The sequence below is a fragment of the Pelophylax lessonae genome, assembly GCF_965119305.1.
Source record: "Pelophylax lessonae genome assembly, chromosome: 7".
In the NCBI taxonomy this organism is placed as follows: Eukaryota; Metazoa; Chordata; class Amphibia; order Anura; family Ranidae; genus Pelophylax; species Pelophylax lessonae.
Window position 1 is genome coordinate 2746218 of NC_138774.1, and position 25604 is coordinate 2771821.

Below are 25604 nucleotides of genomic sequence, written 5' to 3' on the forward strand. Positions count from 1 at the left end.
TATGACATCATATTGTGCTAGCAATGACATTGTTCCTACATCTGGGCCCAGCAGAGCAAAGAACTACTTTACAGACTGCAGGGTATTAAATTATCAACATGCTTTGCCCTGTATTGAAATGAACACCAAAGTGCAAAGGTGAGAACGGGGGGTCAATGCCATCATCTCCTAATGACGTCATCACTTCCTGGCGAATGGCATTGGCAATAACGTTACCACCTAAAAACGGGCCATCTTCGCGCTGAGCTGGAGAAGGATGCTCTTTGAAATTCACCTTTAATATAATGGTAATCATAATGCTGTAAAGTAGGAGGTAGGAAGGGATGTACTTATTTTTTTCCAATCAGGAAGGTTTTGGTGTATTTTGGAAGGCCAACTCAACCTGTAAACATCCATATTGGCTGTTTCCATAGCAACGCAAGCAGGCTAGATGTGGAAGGGTTATCTATGACAGGCTCACCTATTAAACATCATCTGAGACTGCCACAATGGTACCAATGCCTGGATTCAATAAAAAAAATGCAGTTTTTATGGTTGCAGATGCCAATAATTTGGTGATGCCGCCTACAATTTTCACTTTTTTTTGGTTCTGGCCAAGGAAAATTAGTATTGGCTCATTCGTGAGCATTTTTTGAAATCAGTTGATCATTTCAGATCATTTCGGAACTGCAAACTTCTCAAAACTGCCCAAACTCTATACTCTATAATGGAAAAAGAAAGAGAAAAAAAAAAAAAAGAGAAAGGAAAAAAAAAAAAAAAAGTATAGAGTATAGACTTTGATATTGTGATAAAATTTGATAAAAAGAGATTAAAAAAAAAAACTGCCCCAACTCTATACTCTATAATGGAAAAAGAAAAAGAGAAAAAAAAGAGAAAGAAAAAAAAAAAAAGTATAGAGTATAGACTTTGATATTGTGATTGTTATTTTTTATGTTTGTATGATTTGTTGGTTATCAAATTTAATGAAAAGAGATTAAAAAAAAACTGCCCCAACTCTATACTCTACTCTATACTCTATAATGGAAAAAGAAAAAGAGAAAAAAAAAAAAAAGAGAAAGAAAAAAGAGAAAGAAAAAAAAATATAGAGTATAGACTTTGATATTGTGATGGTTATTTTTTATGTTTGTATGATTTGTTGGTTATAAAATTTAATAAAAAGAGATTAAAAAAAAAAAACTGCCCCAACTCTAAAGCAAAGCCTAATCTAGAATTTTTGAGTATCTAGACCAGAAGTTTCCAAACCTTCTAAACAAAGGTCCACTTTACTGTCCTTCATGTTTTAGGGGTCAGTGGAAGTAAACCAATGCAAAATGTTGGTTTTTAGAGGGAGGAAAAGTGCCCACCTCGAAGGTGTCAGTTGGAGGAATAGCGCCCCAAGGGCCAAATAAAGACAACCAAATGGCCATATCTAGCCCCCAGGCAACAGTTTGGAGACCACTGATGTAGACAACTCCTTCCACAAACTAACCCATTTAAAGCCACGTACAGAATTGGCTTGACATCACCCATCCAAAAATACCCCCGAAAACCTTCATAATTCAAAAAAGGGAGAACACCTTCCTTGCCTGACCTCCTTGAAGACTTCTGATGCAGGGTGTTCCTTTCTTTGGGTGGATTTCTGAGGGATGCAGACCTCGGTACGTACCACAAAAGTAAAATACTTTAAGAAATAATAATAATACTGGCTTGCTCATGCAATGTCGTAGGCATCCTGTGGCACTATTCTGGTATCCAATCTATTTACAATCTGTTTTCCTTACATTATGTACAAATATTACAGTGTTTTTCTTCCAGGGCACCTAGCGGATGTTCCATCCCCCGCGTGGCTCCCCCGATCAGACGTGCGTTTCAATAAAGGAGTGCGTGTGTGTGAGCTGGGGTGCCGGCGTGGCCAGTTCGGTGGCACCGTTCTGAGGTTTCAGGGTTCCGCTGTACTCACAAATATCCATGAAAAACTCAAAGTTTTTTTGTTTCCAGTCTCTGAACTTCTTGGATGAGAAAGTCGGGTCGTCTAAGAGGCAGTTTATGACGGAGAGGTCTCCTTCCTTTGCCTGCGTGATAAAGGAGTAAAAGGAATATTTAGTTAGGAAGCTCTAATAGTCATCCAAACCATAATCACACATGAGAGTTTAATTTGGATTGATTACAGAACATGTGACCCTACAGTCATGAAATAGTAAATCCCGCTGTAAAAATTATTGAGTTTTTCAACATTTTTGAACAAGAAAACTTAGATTGATTCCAATGGAACCACCACTTTAAAAACCAGGAATCCAGATTAGATGCCCATGATTAGAACTTCCTTGGGGATTATGGAGGTGGAACCACTTGCCTACCAGGCACTAGGGGCGTAACTACAGGGGTTGAAATTGCAACCGGGCCCCATGCTCCAGGGGGCCCGTGTGGCTCCCCTGTACACCTGGATAGGAGGGGCGGTGGGGGCAGCATGTAGAGAAATCACTGTCCTCCTTTTTCCTTCTGTAGCTGTAGGAGGGAAATGGAGGAGATTGGTTCCTCTGTACGCTGCCCCCGCCACTCCTCCTATCCAGTTCACTTCTGTTCTGCTGTCTCTGGGCTCCTGTGTGCCCCCCTGCCCCCCCTACTGTGCCCCCTCCCCTCTCCAGTGTTCTGCTGTCTCTGGGCCCCTGTGTGCTCCACTGCCCCCCCCTCTCCTGTGTTCTGCTGTCTCTGGGCCCCTGTGTGCTCCCCTGGTCCCCGCCCCCACTGTGCACCCTCCCCTCTCCTGTGTTCTGCTTTCTCTAAGCCCCTGTGTGCTCCCCTGGTCCCCCCCCCCTACTGTGCTCCCTCCCCTCTCCTGTGTTCTGCTGTATCTGGGCCCCTGTGTGCTCCCCTGGCCCCCCCCCTACTGTGCTCCCTCCCCTCTCCTGTGTTCTGCTGTCTCTGGGCCCCTGTGTGCTCCCCTGGCCCCCCCTACTGTGCTCCCTCCCCTCTCCTGTGTTCTGCTGTCTCTGGGCCCCTGTGTGCTCCCCTGGCCCCCCCCCCCTACTGTGCTCCCTCCCCTCTCCTGTGTTCTGCTGTCTCTGAGCCCCTGTGTGCTCCCCTGGCCCCCCCCCTACTGTGCCCCCTCCCCTCTCCTGTGCTCTGCTGTCTCTGAGCCCCTGTGTGCTCCCCTGCCCCCCCCCTACTGTGCTCCCTCCCCTCTCCTGTGTTCTGCTGTCTCTGGGCCCCTGTGTGCTCCCCTGGTCCCCGCCCCCACTGTGCACCCTCCCCTCTCCTGTGTTCTGCTGTCTCTGGGCCCCTGTGTGCTCCCCTGGTCCCCCCCCCCCCACTGTGCACCCTCCCCTCTCCTGTGTTCTGCTGTCTCTGGGCCCCTGTGTGCTCCCCTGGTCCCCCCCCCCCCCCCGCCACTGTCCTCCCTTCCCTCTCCTGCCGGCTGCTGCAGGGGATGTCACAAAAGAGAACCAGGAAGGGGTCGGTAAATATGTAATTTACCAGCTCCTTCCTTTTCTGAATGGGCAGAGTCATAGTCAGTGACATTGGAAAAAAATAAAATGATAAAAAATAATACAATTAAAATACCAAAAAAATAAAAACTACTGACATCAGTGGGGGAGCTTCCAGGATCGCAAAGGTCACATTTGCGACCGGGCCCTGGCATTCCACCACTGTGGGGAGGGCCCAAGATGGCAGGAAGGGGGCCCACTGCAGAACTTGTGAAAGGGTCCCGCTGTGGGACCGTAATAAAGGGCCCTGCAACGAGAGTAAAGGGCCCCAGGATCAGTGGGAAGAGTCCCAGGCTTAAAGGGATGGGCCCCGGCCAGGGGTCCGGGGGGGGCCCTTCATGGTTTCTCGCACCGGGGCCCTGAAGGTTCTAGTTACGCCTCTGCCAGGCACTTTCCTCCCCTTCCTGCCCAGGCCAATTCTCAGCTGTCGCACTTTGAATGACAATTGCGCGGTCATGCAACACTGTACCCATATGACATTTTTGTCATTTTTTTGGGACAGATAAAACCTTCTTTTGGTGGCATTTAGTCGCCACTGGGGGGTTTTATTTTTTGCTAAACAAACGAAAAAAAGTTTGAAAATTGTGATAGAAAAAAAGCATTTTTCTTACTTTGTGTTATAAAATGTTGTAAATTTGTAATTTTTCTCCTTCACTGATGGGCAGTGATGAGGCTGCACTGATGGGCCTCTCCACTCCTCCTCCAGACTCTGGGACCTTGATTTCCAAATGAAATGCAAAACTTTCCACAGTCAGTGATAATTTGGGGAGTGGACAAATTGGGCTTTCACTCACTGCTACCATAACCCACCACCAAAGAACGATCCAAAATAAATTCTCCCGCTCCTGGCGTTCGCAGTGACACCCCATATGTGTAGGTTAGCAGTTGTTTGTATCCGAAGTACGGCCCAGAAACAACGGCGCGCATTTTGCTTTTTTTTTATCTTGCCTAAAATACACCGACACTGACAATGGTACTAATTAACCGCTTCCCGCCCGCCCGCCGCCTATTTACTGCAGGAGTGCGGCCCTCCTGAGCAGACCTACGTCGGTCGCGTGCCTGGAGCTAGGGGGTGAGCGTGTGCCGCCGCGCTACCACTCCCACTCGGCAGCGGGGACTCCAATGCACAGGTTAGGTGGCTCTGCTTGCCACCTGGCACCTGCTATCGTTCCCCGCTGAGAGAGGACGGTCGAGTTTGTAAACACAGCTGACCGTTCTTCACTCTGGAATGATCACAGAGCGCCTTCTATATAGGAACACAGGTCTCTTTGGTAATTTCACAAGCCACGCCCCCTCACAGTTAGAATCACTCCCCTAGGTACACATTTAACCCCTTGATCACCAATAGTGTTAACCCCTTCCATGCCAGTGTCATTTTTACAGTAACAATGCATATTTTTAGCACTGATTACTGTAGTAATGTCACTGGTACCCCCAAAAGTATAAAAAATGTCAGTCAGGGGTCCGATCTGTCCGCCGCAATATCGCAGTCCCGCTAAAAATCGCAGATCGCCACCTTTACTAGTAACAAAATAAATAAAATAAAATAAAAATGATTTAAAAATTATTGTGATTTTCTTTACCAAAAATATGTAGCAGAAAACAAATTGGCCTAAAATGTTAAAAAAATTAGATTTTTATATTTTTTTTTGGGAATGTTTTATAGCAGAATGTAAAAAATATTGTTTTTGTTTCAGAATTGTCGCTCTTTTTTTTGTTTATAGCACAAAAAATAAAAAATAAATCGTACAGGTAATCAAATACCACCAAAAGAAAACTCTATTTGTGGGAAAAAAATACATCAATTTTATTTGGGTACAGCGTCGCACGACTGCGCAATTGTAAGTTAAAATAACGCAGTGCCGAATCGCAAAATATGACCTGGTCAGTAAGGGGGAAAAACCTTCCGGTCCAGAAGTGGTTAAAAAAAAAAAAAAAAAAAAAAAGGTCCAAAAAATACTGACCCTGACCTTTGACCCATACACTAACCCTGGGGCTGACTTAGATCAATCCTTGATCTATGTATTTTTTTTTAAATTATTATTGTTGTTATTTTGTTTTTCTATACACACTTTTTTTTTACTATCTCTGCAAGGACAGAGAAAGATACAAAGTAACTCTCTCATCAATTCACAGAGATAGAAGACTGGGGGGGCGGCCAATCAGAGGCTATCACAGCGATCAGGTGACCCGGAATCACATGTTCCGGGTCCTAATCTTTGGAGCTCTCGGTGAGACCCCGGTCTCTGTGCTGGGCCAGCGCTCCCAGCACAAAGGGAGATACCCAAAATATGCGGCCCCACGGCAAAAACCCAGTCCAGGGAAGCCGCATATTTGCATACTGTCAGCATAAAGGGGCTAATATTGGATTTTGTATATATACACAGCGCCTCCGGAAAGTATTCACAACCCTTCATTTTTCCACATTTTGTTATGTTACAGCCTTATTCCAAAATGGATTCCATTCATTATTTTCCCCAAAATTCTACAAACCCCTCCCCCATAATGACAACGTGAGAGAAGTTTGTTGGAAATCTGTGGAAATTTATTAAAAATAAAAAAGGAATAAATCCCATGTACATAAGTATTCACACCCTTTGCTCAATACTTTGGTGAAGCTCCTTTGGCACCAATTCCAGCCTCCAGTATTTCTGAGTATGATGCTACAAGCTTGGCACTCCTATTTTTGGGCAGTTTCTCCCATTCTTCTTTGCAGGACCTCTCAAGCTCCATCAGGTTGGATGGGGGAGGGTCGGTGCACAGCCATTTTCAGATCTCTCCAGAGATGTTCAATCGGGTTCAAGTCTGGGCTCTGGCTGGGCCACTCAAGGACATTCACAGAGTTGTCCCTTAGCCGCTCCTTTGTTATCTTGGCTGTGTGCTTAGGGTCGTTGTCCTGTTGGAAGATGAACCTTCGCCCCAGTCTGAGGTACAGAGTGCTCTGGAGGAGGTTTTCATCAAGGATGTCTCTGTACATTGCTGCATTCATCTTTCCCTCCATCCTGACTAGTCTCCCAGTTCCTGCCACTGAAAAACATCCCCACAGCATGATACTGCCACCACCATGCTTCACAGTAGGGATGGTATTGGCCAGGTGATGAGCGGTGCCTGGTTTCCTCCAGACATGACGCTTGCCATTCAGGCCAAAGAGTTCAATTTTGTTTCATCAGAGCAGAGAATTTTGTTTCTCATGGTCTGAGAGTCCTTCAGGTGCCTTTTCATAAACTCCAGGCGGGCTGTCATGTGACTTTTACTGAGGACTGGCTTCCGTCTGGCCACACCCATACAGGCCTGATTGGTGGAGTGCTGCAGAGATGATTGTTCTTCTGGAAGGTTCTCCTCTCTCCACAGAGAAATGCTGGAGCTCTGTCAGAGTGACCATTGGGTTCTTGGTCACCTCCCTGACTAAGGCCCCCCTCCCCTGATTGCTCAGTTTGGCCGGGCGGCCGCTCTAAGAAGAGTCCTGGTGGTTCCAAACTTCTTCCATTTACAGATGATGGAGGCCACTGTGCTCATTGGGACCTTCAATGCTGCAGAAATGTTTCTGTACCCTTCCCCCGATCTGTGCCTCCATACAATCCTGTCTCTGAGGTCTACAGACAATTCCTTGGACTTTCATGGCTTGGTTTGTGCTCTGACATGCACTGTTACCTGTGGGACCTTCTATAGACAGGTGTGTGCCTTTCAAAATCATGTCAAATTAACTGAATTTACCACTTGTGGACTCCAATTAAGTTATAGTAATATCTCAAGGATGATCAGAGGAAACAGGATGCACCTGAGCTCAATTCTGAGTGTCATGGCAAAGGGTGTGAATACTTATGTACATGGGATTTTTTCCCCTATTTTTTAACAAATTTGCAAAGATTTCAAACAAACTTCTCTCATTTTGTCATTATGGGGGAGGGGTTTGTAGAATTTTGAGGAAAATAATGAATTTAATCCATTTTGGAATAAGGCTGTAACATAACAAAATGTGGAGGAAGTGAAGCACTGTGAATACTTTCCGGTTGCACTGTATATATATATATGTATTATTTTTCCCCTTTTATTGGTTGAACTAGATGGACTTGCGTCTTTATTTAACTTGAATATGTAACTACGTAGAATAACTTTAAATACCAGTTATAAGGGCCTGAAGAACATACATGAGGGGTAGAAGAAGCTATAGGAAAGAAGCTATGGGAAAGAAGGGGTTAATAAACGATAACGGAGTTACAAAAGAAGCTGAGGAACCTTCACAAACGATAGAAAAACCTTCAGAAATGACATCAAAAGCTTCGGAAAGAGGTTACAGAGGAGAGAGAAGAAGGTGAGGGACAAACTAGGCTGCAGAAGAAGCTACATAAAGGGATAGGAAGGTTACAGAAAAGACAGAGAACGCTACACAAAGAAGAAGAATACGCCACAAATGAGGTGCCAGAAGTCACATAACAGACCCAAGAGTATGAGGAACGGAAGGCGCTACAGATGGAAACAAAGAGGTTATTGAATGGATAAAGGAGCTACAGACAAACCAGAGTAAGCTACAAAGAATCCACAGAAGAACCTACAAGAAGGGTAGAAGAGAACACAGAAGAGGCTACAACACAGACAGGAGCAGATAAAGGACCTGTTAGAAAACTACAGTGCCTTGCGAAAGTATTCGGCCCCCTTGAACTTTTTGACCTTTTGCCACATTTTAGGCTTGAAACATAAAGATATAAAACTGTAATTTTTTGTGAAGAATCAACAAGTAGGACACAATCATGAAGTGGAACGAAATTTATTGGATATTTCAAACTTTGTTAACAAATAAAAAACTGAAAAATTGGGCGTGCAAAATTATTCAGCCCCCATTAAGTTAATACTTTGTAGCGCCACCTTTTGCTGCGATTACAGCTGTAAGTCGCTTGGGGTATGTCTCCATCAGTTTTGCACATCGAGAGACTGAAATTTTTGCCCATTCCTCCTTGCAAAACAGCTCGAGCTCAGTGAGGTTGGATGGAGAGCGTTTGTGAACAGCAGTTTTCAGTTCTTTCCACAGATTCTCGATTGGATTCAGGTCTGGACTTTGACTTGGCCATTCTAACACCTGGATATGTTTATTTGTGAACCATTCCATTGTAGATTTTGCTTTATGTTTTGGATCATTGTCTTGTTGGAAGACAAATCTCCGTCCCAGTCTCAGGTCTTTTGCAGACTCCATCAGGTTTTCTTCCAGAATGGTCCTGTATTTGGCTCCATCCATCTTCCCATCAATTTTAACCATCTTCCCTGTCCCTGCTGAAGAAAAGCAGCCCAAACCATGATGCTGCCACCACCATGTTTGACAGTGGGGGATGGTGTGTTCAGGGTGATGAGCTGTGTTGCTTTTACGCCAAACATAACGTTTTGCCTTGTTGCCAAAAAGTTTGATTTTGGTTTCATCTGAGCAGAGCCCCTTCTTCCACATGTTTGGTGTCTCCCAGGTGGCTTGTGGTAAACTTTAAATGACACTTTTTATGGATATCTTTAAGAAATGGCTTTCTTCCTGCCACTCTTCCATAAAGGGCAGATTTGTGCAGTATACGACTGATTGTTGTCCTATGGACAGAGTCTCCCACCTCAGCTGTAGATCTCTGCAGTTCATCCAGAGTGATCATGGGCCTCTTGGCTGCATCTCTGATCAGTCTTCTCCTTGTATGAGCTGAAAGTTTAGAGGGACGGCCAGGTCTTCGTAGATTTGCAGTGGTCTGATACTCCTTCCATTTCAATATTATCGCTTGCACAGCGCTCCTTGGGATGTTTAAAGTTTGGGAAATCTTTTTGTATCCAAATCCGGCTTTAAACTTCTTCACAACAGTATCTCGGACCTGCCTGGTGTATTCCTTGTTCTTCATGATGCTCTCTGCGCTTTAAACGGACCTCTGAGACTATCACAGTGCAGGTGCATTTATACAGAGACTTGATTACACACAGGTGGATTCTATTTATCATCATTAGTCATTTAGGTCAACATTGGATCATTCAGAGATCCTCACAGAACTTCTGGAGAGAGTTTGCTGCACTGAAAGTAAAGGGGCTGAATAATTTTGCACGCCCAATTTTTCAGTTTTTATATTTGTTAACAAAGTTTGAAATATCCAATAAATTTCGTTCCACTTCATGATTGTGTCCCACTTGTTGTTGATTCTTCACAAAAAATTACAGTTTTATATCTTTATGTTTGAAGCCTGAAATGTGGCAAAAGGTCGAAAAGTTCAAGGGGGCCGAATACTTTCGCAATGCACTGTATAAGGAATTTAATTATAGAAATTATTTTTTTTTCCAGAATATAAATTTGTTACAAAACATTTATAAATGTTACAGAATCAACAAAAGAACTTCAATCTGTGACAAAAAAACCTCTACTCCATTCTTTATTACTCACTTTTAAAGTGCTTTTCAGTGCTCGGATGCGGTGCAGCTTATCATTGACGATGGGGTCGTTGCATCTTTTAATAAATGATCTCCTGAACTCCTGCTTGGTGGAAAGTCGCTGCTCACCAAAGGCAGACAGGCTGGCTTGTTCCAGGGTCTTGTAGAGCTCCTCCAGGCCATCTGTGCTGGACCGGTTATCGTTCTTACTGTCTGGAACAGATGCAGAATTTTATTGTCTACTCTCGCATGTCTCAAGAGGCCGCTCAACAAAGCTTATATCATGTTTTTGGGCATCTGACCCTGACACCTACTTTGTGGACAGAAATATGTGGGCGACCCTCCAAATTATGGAGTTCAGGTGTCCCCAGTGAAGGGTGCTTGTAATACTCCATCATACAAAGACATTCTAAATGATTGTACTTTTCCATAACAGTTTGGTGAAGACCCTTTTCTGTCCCATCATGACTGTGCCCCTGTGTACTAAGCCAGCGCCAAGACATGGGTTGACCAGTTTGGTGTGGAGGAACTCTAGTGTCCTGCACAGAGCCCTGACCTCACAGGTCTTCTCATCCAACATGAGTACAATTCCCACACATAGCCTCCAGACTTTTGTGAAGCCTTCCCAGAAGAGTGGAGCCATCTTCATAAAGACATGGGTGGATCAGTTTGGACCAGCTCCATAAAGACATGGGTGGATCAGTTTGGACCAGCTCCATAAAGACATGAGTTGACCAGTTTGGACCAGCTCCATAAAGACATGAGTTGACCAGTTTGGACCAGCTCCATAAAGACATGAGTTGACCAGTTTGGACCAGCTCCATAAAGACATAGGTGAACCAGCTTCATAAAGACATGGGTGGACTAGTTTGGACTAGCTCCATAAAAGATATGGGTTGACCAGTTTGGAGGGGCTTCATAAAGACATGGGTGACCAGTTTGGACCAGCTCTGTAACTACATGAGTTCACCAGTTTGAACCAGCTCCATAAAGACATGGATGGACCAGTTTGGATCTGCTCCAAAAAGACATAGGTGGACCAGCTCCATAAAGACATGGGTGGACAAGTTTGGACTAGCTCCATAAAGACCTGGCTTAACCAGTTTGGTCTAGCTCCATAAAGACATGGGTGGACTAGCTTCCTAAAGACATGGGTGGACCAGTTTGGACCAGCTCCATAAAGACATGGGTGGACTAGCTTCATAAAGACATGGGTGGACCAGTTTGGACCAGCTCCATAAAGACATGGGTGGACCAGCTCCATAAAGACATGGGTGGACTAGCTTCATAAAGACATGGGTGGACCAAGTTGGGTCAGCTTTATAAAGACATGCGTGACCAGTTTGGTGTGGAGGAACTCGAGTGTCCTGCACAGAGCCCTGACCTCAACCCCTACTGAGCACCTTTGGGATGAATTGGGATTCATACTGCAAGTCAAGTCTTCTCATCCATCATCAGTACCTGACCTCATATATGAAAACAACTCCCACACACACCCTCCAAAATCTTATGGTGAAGAAGGAAATACATTAGACATTTTTTTTTCAAATAGTGACAAAGTAAAAGTCGCCTTCGTTCATTTTTACCTTCTCTACTGGAACTGCTGTGCTTCCTCTTCGGTAACTCATCTTCCATCTTTTCCTCTAAAGGTTCTGTATTGGTATTATTCCCTCGGTTCTTCCCCCTCCCATCCCTGTTCCTCGGCAAGCTTTGGCTGCGCTGTTTTTGCGTTCGGGCGTGCGCCGTGTGACTCCTCGGACACTCTGCTAGGGGGAAGGGCCCATCTTTTTCATGGTTATGGCGCCTCTGGACCGGTAGCGTGGCTTGCTTGCGCCTTTCTGGTGACATCCCCATCCTGCCCGCCACATGTTCCGAATCAGTGGGCACCGTCTGCAAGAAGTGAAGGCCGGAACTGGTCAGGGGAGTTTCTATTAAATCTTGCCAAGACCGGCGCTCTCTGTACGTGGGGCGACACCCTGAAGAGTGCGTGCTGCCGGTGGCGTCCTGCCGCGACTCCTCTGCGGAGGAATGGGAGTAGGTGGATTCACTGGAAAAGTGGCGCCCCCCGTGTTTCTGTTCAGGGAAGGGACTCGAAGAATTGCCCTGAGAAAACAAAGTCATAACAAATGATTTTCTAGGTCAGCCTTTCTCAACCTTTTCAACACAGAGGAACCCTTTAAATAAATTGCCCATTGATCAAGGAACGCCTAGCAACCTCAGGAGGAACCCCTAACAACCTCAGGAGGAATCCCTAACAACCTCGGGAGGAATCCCTAGCAACCTCAGGAGGAACCCCTAGCAACCTCAGGAGGAACCCCTAGAAACCTCAGGAGGAATCCCTACCAACCTCAGGAGGAACCCGTAGCAACCTCGGGAGGAATCCCTAGCAACCTCAGGAGGAACCCTTAGCAACCTCAGGAGGAACCCCTAGAAACCTCAGGAGGAACCCCTACCAACCTCAGGAGTAACCCCTAGCAACCTCAGGAGGAACCCCTAGCAACCTCAGGAGGAACCCCTAGCAACCTCAGGAGGAACCCTGGCAACCTCAGGAGGAACCCCCTAGCAACCTCAGGAGGAACCCCCTAGCAACCTCATGAGGAACCCTGGCAACCTCAGGAGGAATTCCTAGCAACCTCAGGAGGAACCCCTAGCAACCTCAGGGGGAACCCCTAGCAACCTCAGGAGGAACCCCTAGCAACCTCAGGAGGAACCCCTAGCAACCCCCGGAGGAACCCCTAGCAACCTGATGAGGAACCCTGGCAACCTCAGGAGGAACCCCTAGCAACCTCAGGAGGAACCCCTAGCAACCTCATGAGGAACCCTGGCAACCTCAGGAGGAACCCCTAGCAACCTCAGGAGGAACCCCTAGCAACCCCCGGAGGAACCCCTAGCATCCTCAGGAGGAACCTCTAGCAACCTCAGGAGGAACCCCTAGCAACCTCATTAGGAACCCTGGCAACCTCAGGAGGAACCCCTAGCACCTCAGGAGGAACCCTGGCAACCTCAGGAGGAAGCCCTAGCAACCTCAGGAGGAACCCCTAGCAACCTCAGCAGGAACCCTGGCAACCTCAGGAGGAACCCCTAGCAACCTCAGGAGGAACCCCTAGCAACCCCCGGAGGAACCCCTAGCAACCCCCGGAGGAACCCCTAGCAACCTCAGAGGAACCCTGGCAACCTCAGGAGGAACCCCTAGCAACCTCATGAGGAACCCTGGCAACCTCAGGAGGAACCCCTAGCAACCTCAGGAGGAACCCCTAGAAACCTCCGGAGGAACCCCTAGCAAACTCATGAGGAACCCTGGCAACCTCAGGAGGAACCCCTAGCAACCTCAGGAGGAACCCCCAGAAACCTCCGGTGGAACCCCTAGCAACCTCATGAGGAACCCTTAGCAAACTCAGGAGGAACCCTGGTTGAGAAACCCTATTCTAGGTAATGCATACATTGCAAAAAAAAAAAAAAAAAAATACCAGATACCCAAATTATTCATGTAGATCTGTACTTTCCAAGATTAGACGCCAACAACATTTAAAAGTGCGAATGTAATATTTTTCAGCTGTAAATAAAACCTTTATCTTACACATAGGAGTCTATTTATACAACACTCATTGGCTGAATGTCAGAAGCAGCTGGCTGAAATTTCCCTGTATATTAATTTATTTTATAGATTAACCAATTGAAGACCCGGCCTTTTCTGGAACTTTTTTTTTTTTTAAAGTTTAAACCAGTATTTTTTGCTAGAAAATTTCTTCGAACCCCCAAAAATGCAGCGCCTTTAAAAAGTATTCACACCCCTTGAAATTTCCCACATTTTCTCATGTTACACCCAGAAATGTAAATGTATTTTATTGGGATTTTATGTGATAGACCGACACAAAGTGGCCATAATTGTGAAGTGGAAGGAAAATGATAAATGATACAAATAAATCTGTGAAAAGTGTGGCTGCATTTGTATTCACCCCCCGGAGTCAATACTTTGTAGAACCGCCTTTCCCTGCAATTACAGCTGGGAGTCTTTTTGGGGATGTCTCTACCAGCTTTGCACATCTAGAGAGGACATTTCTGCCCATTCTTCTTTGCAGAATATCTCAAGCTCTGTCAGATTGGATGGAGAGCGTCTGTGAACAGCAATTTTCAAGTCTTTCCACAGATTCTCAATGTGATTTAGGTCTGGACTGTGACTGGGCCATTCTAACACATGAAACCATTCCATTGTAGCTCTGGCTGGATGTTTCGGGTCGTTGTCCTGCTGGAAGTTGAACCTCCGCCCCAGTCTCAAGTCTTTTCTTCTAAGATTGCCCTGTATTTGTCTCCATCCATCTTCCCATCAACTCTGACCAGCTTCCCTGTCCCTGCTGAAGAAAAGCATCCCCACACCATGATGCTGCCACCACCATGTTTCACAGTGGGGATGGTGTGTTCAGGGTGATGTGCAGTGTTAGTTTTCCCCCACACAGAGCGTTTTGCTTTTAGGCCAAAAAGTTGAATTTTGGTCTCCTCTGAGCAGAGCTCCTCCCCCCACATGTTTGCTGTGTCCCCCACATGGCTTCTCCCAAACTGCAAACAGGACTTCTTATGGCTTTCTTCCACCAATGGCTTTCTTCTTCTCACTCTTCCATAAAGGGCAGATTTGTGGAGTGACGACTAATAGTTGTCCTGTGGACAGATTCTCCCACCTGAGCTGTGGATCTCTGCAGCTCCTCCAGAATTCCCATGGGCCTCTTGGCTGCTTCTCTGATGAATGCTCTCCTTGCCCGGTCGGTCAGTTTAGGTAGACGGCCATGTCTTGGTAGGGGCCCGGCTGGTCAGTTTAGGTGGGCGGCCATGTCTTGGTAGGGGCCTGACTGGTCAGTTTAGGTGGGCGGCCATGTCTTGGTAGGGGCCTGGCTGGTCAGTTTAGGTGGGCGGCCATGTCTTGGTAGGGGCCTGACTGGTCAGTTTAGGTAGACGGCCATGTCTTGGTAGGGGCCCGGCTGGTCAGTTTAGGTGGGCGGCCATGTCTTGGTAGGGGCCTGACTGGTCAGTTTAGGTGGACGGCCATGTCTTGGTAGGGGCCCGACTGGTCAGTTTAGGTGGACGGCCATGTCTTGGTAGGGTTGCAGTTGTGCCATACTCTTTCCATTTTCCCATGATGGATTGATCAGCGCTCCGTGAGATGGTCAAAGCTTGGGAGATTTATTTATAACCTAACCCTGCTTTACACTTCTCCACAACTTTATCTCTGACCTGTCTGGTGTGTTCCTTGGCCTTCATGATGCTGTTTGTTCACTAAGGTTCTCTAACAAACCTCTGAGGGCTTCACAGAACAGCTGTATTAATACTGAGATTAAATGACACACGGGGGGACTCTATTTACTAATTAGGTGACTTCTGAAGGCAATTGGTTCCTCTAGATTTTAGTTAGGGGTATCAGAGTAAAGGGGGGTGAATACAAATGCAGCCACACTTTTCACAGATTTATTTGTATCATTTATCATTTTCCTTCCACTTCTCAATTATGGCCACTTTGTGTCGGTCTATCACATAAAATCCCAATAAAATACATTTTGGTTGTAACATGAGAGAATGTGGGAAATTTCAAAGGGTGTGAATACTTTTTCAAGGCACTGTAAATATATATATTTTAGCAGAAACCCTGGAAAATAAAATGGCGGTCATTGCAATATTCAATGTCACACTGTATTTGCGCAGCGGCCTTTCAAACTCAATTTTTTTGAAAAAAATACTACTTAATGAATAAAAAATAAATAAAACAAACCACAATATTTACCCTAATTTTTTGCATAATGTGAAGGATAATGTTACACCGAGTAAAAAGATACCCAACATGTCACGGTTTAAAATTGCGCACAACAAACTATGGTACTAAAAATCTCCATAGGCGACACTTTAAACCTCTTTACAGGTTACCAGTTTAGAGTTAAAGCGGAGGTCTAGTGCTAGAATTATTGCTCTCATGATACCTCACATGTGTGGTTTGAACATCGCTTACATATATGACTTACACATGCGTCAAGTTTTGCGCGTGAGCATTTTTTTCCTCTTTATTTTTACACTGTCACTTTATTTTTATTTTAATCACTTTTATTCCTATTACAATGAATGTTAACATCCCTTGTAATAGAAATAAGCAGGACAGCTCCTCTTTATTTGAGAGATCTGGGGTCAAAAAGACCTCACATCTCTCGTTTACCTTTTTTTTTAACTTTTGCTCTAAAAAATATATATATATATATTTACTATAGCCTGGGTGGCCATCTTGACCTCATTCTCAATTTATAATTTTTTTAAATGTGTTTTTCTGGATATTTTTGTTAAACCGACCAATAAAATTATAGACTGATCATTTCTTTGTCAGTGGGCAAACGTACAAAATCAGCAGGGGGGTCAAATACTTTTTTTCTCACTGTATCCTCAGCACCATCTAGTGGCCAAAATGTGTTCTATTTCCTCATTGAGGTATTTTAGAAAGCTATACTGCATTGGCCACTAGATGGAGGTAATGATAAAGTTTGAAGACTGGCCCATAGTAAAAAATACATAATTTTAACATCTAATACCGGTTTTAGGGCTGCCATAACCCCGGTATTTTTTTTATTTTTACTATTGCTGATTCTCTTTCACAAAAAAGTGGTCCCAAGGGCGGATTCGCCACTCGATCACTCTTCCCGGTCTTTCCCGGGCTTACCTGACCCATGGGTGAAGCCCGGGAGCGATCCGATGCTGGCTGTAGCTGGGTATGGAGAAGAGTGAGGCCAAGATGGCCACCACTTACCTCTATGCCCTTGGAGGACCGGAGCGACATCTGACGTCACCTCTGGTTCCCAGGCAACAGTAAGATTCTGCTACTGGAAGTGACGTACAGACGAGAACACCTTACTGCGCATGCGCCATGAGATCCAACATGGCCGCTATGCATTCCACGAGGTTTCCTAATGTGACAGAACATGAAGCAGCGGCGGACATCTTCTTACACCCACGCAAGTCTTGAATTTTACATTTATTTTAGCAGTAAACTCACCTTATAGACTGAATCACAGCATTACACTTACACCCCGCACTGCTCAGCGATGGCCATCTTGGTACACCCCACACTGCTCAGCGACAGCCATCTTGGTACACCCTGTACTGCTCAGCGACGGCCATCTTGGTACACCCCACACTGCTCAGCAACAGTCACCTTGGTACACCCTGCACTGCTCAGCGACAGCCATCTTGGTACACCCTGCACTGTGCAGCGACGACCATCTTGGTACACCCCGCACTGCTCAGCAATGGCCATCTTGGTACACCCTGCACTGCTCAGCGATGGCCATCTTGGTACACCCTGCACTGCTCAGCGACAGCCATCTTGGTACACCCTGCACTGCTCAGCGATGGCCATCTTGGTACACCCCACACTGTGCAGCAACGGCCACCTTGGTACACCCCGCACTGCTCAGTGACGGCCATCTTGGTACACCCTGCACTGGTCAGCGACAGCCATCTTGGTACACCCTGCACTGCTCAGCAATGGCCATCTTGGTACACCCTGCACTGCTCAGCGACAGCCATCTTGGTACACCCTGCACTGCTCAGCGATGGCCACCTTGGTACACCCCACACTGTGCAGCAACGGCCACCTTGGTACACCCCACACTGCTCAGTGACGGCCATCTTGGTACACCCTGCACTGCTCAGCGACAGCCATCTTGGTACACCCCACACTCCTCAGCGACGGCCATCTTGGTACACCCTGCACTGCGCAGCGACGGCCATCTTGGTACACCCTGCACTGCGCAGCGACGGCCATCTTGGTACATCCCACACTGCTCAGCGACAAACTGAATATATAGTGAAATAGTCTAGTTTAGTCTACAAGGTGAGTTTACGGCTAAAATAAATGTAAAATTCAAGACTTTCCTGGGTGTAAGAAGATGTCCGCCACTGCCTCGTATTCTGTCACATTAGGAAACTCATTGGAACACATAGCGGCCATGTTGGAACGCATGGCGCCTGCGCAATAAGTTGGTCTGGTCTGTACGTCACCAGGGGGTGACTGGCAAATTTCGGCCCAGGGGGCAAGTACAAACCAGAGGCCCATGGTGCAGCGACTCGGCCCCCCTCCTGCTCTCCCTCTTCCTGGGCCTCCTCCTGACCCCCATTCCAGGCTGAAGCTCCACTCCAGGTACTCTCTACTCACCGACCGAATTTGGATTCCCGACCTGGCCAGCAGGGGGCTGTTTTGGGGGAGTTGGGACAGCTCGGTCAGGAATGGGCAGAGGAGGAGAGTCTCCAGTGGGGCAAGGAACTGGCCTCTGCTCAGACACAGCTTACACCATCCATGCTGGTGGGGGGGGGGGGGGGGGTGGGGTCTGCGCTCTGTCCTTGTCTTCGTCCCGCACTCAGTAGGTCAGCAGTAGGGACTTTTTACTTTTCTTCACCAGGAATCCTTTGGGCATGTCTATGGCAGAAGTGCTGCAGCCTTTTTATAGGGCATTAGAGTGGCCCAGCGGGGCAATTGGCCCCCTGGCCCAGCTCTCCTCTGTACGTCACTTCCGGTAGCAGAATCTGATAGGTGGCGCTTTTCTGACAGAACATCGGCTTGCACAAATGTTATTGACAATTCAGCCAATGAATGTTTTTTAAAGAGACTCCATGAAACGGTGTGCAATGCATGCTTACATGAACACATGAAGCGACTCTCTGCAATACAAACCTGGCAGGATGAGTTGGGAGGGGGATGGGTGTGTTCCTCCTAGGAATCTGCAATGTGTGTAATCTGAACTCCATGCCGTTTAGATCTATTTTAGGATCAGCGATTATTTTAGGAGCCCAAGCTTGGGGTTTGGCCAATCGCTGGCTGCAAGTGGCAGAATAAAATCAAGCGAACATCCCGGCCCTTCCGGAGATCGCAGTTGGGGGTGAAAGCAGAGATCGCAGTTGGGGGTGAAAGCGGAGATCACAGTTGGGGGTGGAAGCGGAGATCACAGTTGGGGGTGGAAGCGGAGATCGCAGTTGGGGGTGAAAGCGGAGATCACAATTGGGGGTGGAAGCAGAGATCACAGTTGGGGGAGGAAGCGGAGATGAGAGTTGGGGGTGGAAGCGGACGTCACAGTTGGGGGTGGAAGCAGAGATCACAGTTGGGGGTGAAAGCGGAGATCACAGTTGGGGGTGGAAGCAAAGATCACACTTGGGGGTGGAAGCAGAGATCACAGTTGGGCTGGAAGCGGAGATCACAGTTGGGGTGGAAGCGGAGATCACAGTTGGGGTGGAAGCTGAGATCGCAGTTGGGGTGGAAGCGGAGATCGCAGTTGGGGTGGAAGCGGAGATCGCAGTTGGGGGTGGAAGTGGAGATCGCAGTTGGGGGTGGAAGCGGAGATCACAGTTGGGGGTGGAAGCGGAGATCACAGTTGGGGGTGGAAGCGGAGATCACAGTTGGGGGTGGAAGCGGAGATCACAGTTGGGCTGGAAGCGGAGATCACAGTTGGGGGTGGAAGCGGAGATCACAGTTGGGGTGGAAGCTGAGATCGCAGTTGGGGTGGAAGCGGAGATCGCAGTTGGGGTGGAAGCGGAGATCGCAGTTGGGGGTGGAAGCGGAGATCACAGTTGGGGTGGAAGCGGAGATGAGAGTTGGGGGTGGAAGCGGAGATGAGAGTTGGGGGTGGAAGCGGAGATGAGAGTTGGGGGTGGAAGCGGAGATCACAGTTGAGGGTGGAAGCGGAGATCACAGTTGGGGTGGAAGCGGAGATGAGAGTTGGGGGTGGAAGCGGAGATGAGAGTTGGGGGTGGAAGCGGAGATCACAGTTGGGGGTGGAAGCGGAGATCACAGTTGGGGTTGAAGCGGAGATCACAGTTGGGGTGGAAGCGGAGGTGAGAGTTGGGGGTGGAAGCGGAGATGAGAGTTGGGGGTGGGAGCGGAGATGAGAGTTGGGGGTGGGAGCAGAGATCACAGTTGAGGGTGGAAGCGGAGATCACAGTTGGGGTGGAAGCGGACATGAGAGTTGGGGGTGGAAGCGGACATGAGAGTTGGGGGTGGAAGCGGAGATCACAGTTGGGGGTGGAAGCGGAGATCACAGTTGGGGGTGGAAGCGGAGATCACAGTTGGGGGTGGAAGCAGAGATCACAGTTGGGGTGGAAGCGGAGATCGCAGTTGGGGGTGAAAGCAGGGATCACAGTTGGGGGTGGAAGCGGATATCACAGTTGGGGGTGGAAGCGGAGCTCACAGTTGGGGGTGGAAGCGGAGATCACAGTTGGGGGTGGAAGCGGAGATCACAGTTGGGGGTGGAAGCAGAGATCACAGTTGGGGTGGAAGCGGAGATCACAGTTGGGGTGGAAGCGGAGGTGAGAGTTGGGGGTGGAAGCGGAGATCACAGTTGGGGGTGGAAGCGGAGATCACAGTTGGGGACAGAAGCGGGGATCACAGTTGGGGGTGGAAGCAGAGATGGCAGTTGGGGGTGGAAGCAGAGATGGCAGTTGGGGGTGGAAGCGGAGATGGCAGTTGGGGGTGGAAGCGGAGATCACAGTTGGGGGTGGAAGCAGAGATCACAGTTGGGGTGGAAGCAGAGATGAGAGTTGGGGGTGGAAGCGGAGATCGCAGTTGGGGGTGGAAGCGGAGATCACATTTGAGGGAGGAAGCGGAGATGAGAGTTGGGGGTGGAGGCGGATATCACAGTTGGAGGTGGAGGCGGGGATCACAGTTTGGGGTGGAAGCGGAGATCACAGTTGGAGGTGGAGGCGGGGATCACAGTTGGGGGTGGAAGCGGAGATCACAGTTGGAGGTGGAGGTGGGGATCACAGTTGGGGGTGGAAGCGGAGATCACAGTTGGGGGTGGAGGCAGAGATGACAGTTGGAGGTGGAGGCGGAGATCACATTTGAGGGAGGAAGCGGAGATCACAGTTGGGGGTGGAAGCAGAGATCACAGTTGGGGTGGAAGTGGAGATCGCAGTTGGGGGTGAAAGCGGAGATCACAGTTGGGGGTGGAAGCGGATATCACAGTTGGGGTGAAAGCGGAGCTCACAGTTGGGGGTGGAAGCGAAGATCACAGTTGGGGGTGGAAGTGGAGATCACAGTTGGGGTGGAAGCGGAGGTGAGAGTTGGGGGTGGAAGCGGAGATCACAGTTGGGGGTGGAAGCGGAGATCACAGTTGGGGGTGGAAGCGGAGATTGCAGTTGGGGGTGGAAGCGGAGATTGCAGTTGGGGGTGGAAGCGGAGATCGCAGTTGGGGGTGGAAGCAGAGATCGCAGTTGGGGGTGGAAGCAGAGATCGCAGTTGGGGGTGGAAGCGGAGATCACAGTTGGGGGTGGAAGCGGAGATTGCAGTTGGGGGTGGAAGCGGAGATCGCAGTTGGGGGTGGAAGCAGAGATCGCAGTTGGGGGTGGAAGCAGAGATCGCAGTTGGGGGTGGAAGCAGAGATCGCAGTTGGGGGTGGAAGCGGAGATCGCAGTTGGGGGTGGAAGCGGAGATCGCAGTTGGGGGTGGAAGCGTAGATGACAGTTGGGGGAGGAAGCGGAGATGACAGTTGGGGGTGGAGGCGGAGATGAGAGTTGGGGGTGGAGGCGGAGATCACAGTTGGGGGTGGAGGCGGAGATGAGAGTTGGTGGTGGAAGCGGAGATCACAGTTGGGGGTGGAGGAAGCAGAGATGACAGTTGGGGGTGGAGGCGGAGATCACAGTTGGGGGTGGAGGCGGAGATCACAGTTGGGGGTGGAGGCGGAGATCACAGTTGGGGGTGGAGGCGGAGATCACAGTTGGGGGTGGAGGCGGAGATCACAGTTGGGGGGAGGAGGCGGAGATGACAGTTGGGGGAGGAGATGACAGTTGGGGGAGGAGAGCTCAGAATGTCACACTGGTACTTACTGTAGAATTTCGGTGGTAAGTGTCGCTGGCGGTCGTCGCCGGTTCCTGCTTCAGGGTCATAGAGCCATCGATGTCATCCTGGTCACTCTCACTCCAATAATCTGCTAAAGGCAAAAAAATATCTAAACTTTACCGGAAGAGAGAGAGCGAAATCTTCATAGAGAATACAAAGTGTCATTATCAGTGGGCGGAGCCTGAAAAATCATTTCTGATACTTTGTTACTTTTTTTTTCCTACATTGCTTTCACTTTATTTAACCACTTCACCCCCGGGAGGATTTCCCTCCTTTACTAGTTCTGGACCGCCCACCACTGATTTACTGTGGCAGGCAGCCCCTCCTGCGTGAACCGACGTAGGTCTACGTCAGTCGCATGCCTGCAGCCAGGGGGTGAGTGCGCACTGCTGCCCTCCTGCCCCCACTCGGCAGCGGGGACTCCAATGCATTGGGTCGGTGGCTCTGATTGCCGCCATTCACCGGCGATCGTTCCCCGCTGAGAGAGAAGGACGGTCGGATGTTGTAATCACAGCTGACCGTTCTTCTCCTTGGAATGATCACAGAGCACCTTCTATATAGGAACACAGGTCTCTATGGTCATTTCACAAGCCCCGCCCCCATACAGTTAGAATCACTCCCCTAGGCTCACATTTAACCCCTTGATCACCCAAAGTGTTAACCCCTTCCCTGCCAGTGTCATTAGTACAGTGACAGTACATATATATAGCACTGATTACTGTAGTAATGTCACTGGTCCCCCCAAAAGTGTCAAAAATGTCAGTTAGGGGTCCACCCCATCTGTCCACCGCAATGTCGCAGTCCCACTAAAAATCGCAGATCGCCGCCATTACTAGTAAAAGAAAAAAAAATGACATAAATCTTTCCCATAGTTTGTAGACGCAATAACTTTTGCGCAAACCAATCAAAATACGTTTATTGCGATTTTTTTTTACCAAACATATGTAGCAGAATACAAATTGGCCTAAAATGTTAAAAAGATTTAGATTTTTAAATTTTCTTTTTATTGGGAATGTTTTATAGCAGAATGTGAAAAATATTGTTTTTTTTTTTCAGAATTTTCCCAGTTGGGCGGTTGGATATTCCCAGTTGGACGGTTGGATATTCCCAGTTGGACGGTTGGATATTCCCAGTTGGGCGGTTGGATATTCCCAGTTAGGTGGTTGGATATTCCCAATTGGGCGGTTGGATATTCCCAGTTAGGCGGTTGGATATTCCCAGTTAGGCGGTTGGATATTCCCAGTTTGGCGATTGGATATTCCCAGTTGGGTGGTTTGATATTCCCAGATGGGCGGTTGGATATTCCCAGTTGGGCGGTTGGATATTCCCAGTTTGGTGGTTGGATATTCCCAGTTGGGCAGTGGGATATTCCCAGTTGGGCGATTGTATATTCCCAGTTTGGCGGTTGGACATTCCCAGTTAGGCGGTGGGATATTCCCAGTTGGGCGATTGGATATTCCCAGTTGGGCGGTTGGATATTCGCAGTTTGGCGGTTGTATATTCCCAGTTAGGCGGTGGGATATTCCCAGTTGGGCGGTTGGATATTCCCAGTTTGGCGGTTGGATATTCCCAGTTGGGCGGTTTGATATTCCCAGTTGGGCGGTTGGATATTCCCAGTTGGGCGGTTGGATATTCCCAGTCGGGCGGTTAGATATTTCCAGTTGGGCGGTTAGATATTCCCAGTTGGGCGGTTAGATATTCCCAGTTAGGCAGTTAGATATTCCCAGTTGGGTGGTTAGATATTCCCAGTTGGGCAGTTAGATATTCCCAGTTGGGCAGTTGGATATTCCCAGTTGGGCGGTTGGATATTCCCAGTTGGGCAGTTAGATATTCCCAGTTGGGCGGTTAGATATTCCCAGTTGGGCAGTTGGATATTCCCAGTTGGGCGGTGGGATATGCACAGTTGGGCAGTGGGATATTCCCAGTTGGGCGGTTGGATATTCCCAGTTGGGCGGTTGGATATTCCCAGTTGGGCGGTTGGATATTCCCAGTTGGGAGGTTGGATATTCCCAGTTGGGAGGTTGGATATTCCCAGTTGGGAGGTTGGATATTCCCAGTTGGGCAGTGGGAAGTGAAGAAATGACCCGGAGGAGATGTATAAGGAGGGAAAATCTCTTCCAGTGACACACACAGGACAATCGGCCTTTATACTCGGGGACATCGAGAAATTAGGAACTGCGGAAATATCTCAGTTTTACCTTCACTGGGCCGGATGTCTTTCTCATCGGGGGTGTAGCCAATCGCAGCGAGACCCAGACGGTTCATCCATCTAGAAAGAGGAGAAGAATTACAGCCAACCAATCACCGACATCCACCGAAATATCAATCTTACACCAATCAGCCAGAACATTGTGACCACTGACTGCATACAATGTATCCACCCCCCCCCAATATATATAAATATGTATATATACCCCTCCCCCTCTGTATACACCAATCAGCCACAACATTGTGACCCCCCCCCCCCATATACACAGCTCAAAAAAATTAACACTTTTTAATCAGAGTAAAGCATCAAGTAAACTCCCGGGATATTGAGCTGGTCAGTTAAGTAGCAGAGGGGGTTGCTAATCACTTTCAGCTGCCTTAGGGTTAATTAAATTACCAGGTGCACTACATGGGCAACAATAAGACCGCTTAGTGCACAGGGGATGGGGGAACATACAGCAGAGGAATTTTTCTGGCAGGAATTATAGCGCGTTCCCCGAGTTCACACACAGATATACAGATGGTTGCAGTGTTGCGGAAGCTCCAGCAGATGGCGCTCCATCACCAGGATTGTGTTTTCCTGTAGGCTAACGCTGGGAATTAAAGGCGAAGTCTATCTTTTGGACCCATTTATGAAGAATGACGCACGGTCGCATACAATGACTGGGAACCGATCCAAAGTCCATCGCTACAAATATCGCACTTCAGATTGGGGTAAAATGTAAAGAAGCTCATCCAACCCGACAACCTGGAAAATGTTCTGTGTGCGTCCCCCTAAGTCTCTGAAATCTCAGAGAATCCGGGAAATGTTAAATGGGATTTCAAAAGTCCTTTTTAATTTTCAGCTTTTATTAAAATAATCCCCCAGTGATCCCGCCATGGAGGTCCTGGTTCAGGCACTTCATGTTATAGGGTGACAACCCTCCGTCCCCGACTCCCCCTATTTTCAGCTTGTCACACGGCTTTCCTATCAAGGCCGTCTTTATTATTGATTGGACCCCGGGCAAACACCCCCCAAAATACACTTATAACCTATTCTCAGGCAGTGCGGGCTCAAAGGGCTGCTGCTTTGGGCTCCACAACAATGACTGGGCCCGGGGCAGCTGCCCTTATGCCCTTTGTTAAAGACGACCCTGCTTCCTATGAAGAGCGCAAGCGGCCGTTCCAACACACCGTACAGATCCACTGTCATCACTTCATCCACGCGTCAGAGGCGGAGCTTAGTCACCTGACCTCCTGGGAGGATGGATTGTCCTGGGATCCGTGGCCGCCACATCCTATGCTGGTTAGTAATATCTGACACCTTTCCCATACAGGTGTCAAAAGAGTTTTACCTAATACATCATTTAATAAATTATTTTATATCTTATGGGAATTTTATCTTTTGGTTCCATGCACAGAGAAAATATTTTTTTTTCTAAGAGGAGGGCACACTTTCTAATAAAAGAAGACGAATAAATACATTAAATATGAAATATTACAGTGGAATTGATGCAAGTAAATTTTATTTATTATTTCTATTTTAAATAAAGTGGAATTGTATCAAATAAATTATTAATTTGTATTATTTTAATGAATTTAAAGTGGAATCCATAAAAATATATATTTTTTTAAATGTATCTTCAAGTGCAATTAATTCATTTAAATAAATTATTCCTTTTTCTTATGCTATTTATTTATTTAAAGTTACATTCATTCAAAATAAA

At 47.6% G+C, this 25604-nt stretch overlaps 1 protein-coding gene across 1 annotated transcript in view; it reads right to left on the bottom strand.

Annotated features, from left to right (window-relative positions):
- Nucleotides 1-1525: 1525 nt before the first annotated feature.
- The window catches only part of LOC309559874 (connector enhancer of kinase suppressor of ras 2-like), a 655275-nt gene continuing 631196 nt past the window's right edge, over nt 1526-25604 (bottom strand). The window contains exons 22-26 of the mRNA XM_082263301.1: nt 23889-23959; nt 21678-21778; nt 11429-11945; nt 9856-10055; nt 1526-2051 (exon numbers count right to left, since the gene is read on the bottom strand). Coding sequence (XP_082119427.1) covers nt 1836-2051; nt 9856-10055; nt 11429-11945; nt 21678-21778; nt 23889-23959 — 1105 coding nt within the window. The 3' untranslated portion in view covers nt 1526-1835. The remainder of the gene's footprint in view (nt 2052-9855; nt 10056-11428; nt 11946-21677; nt 21779-23888; nt 23960-25604) is intronic.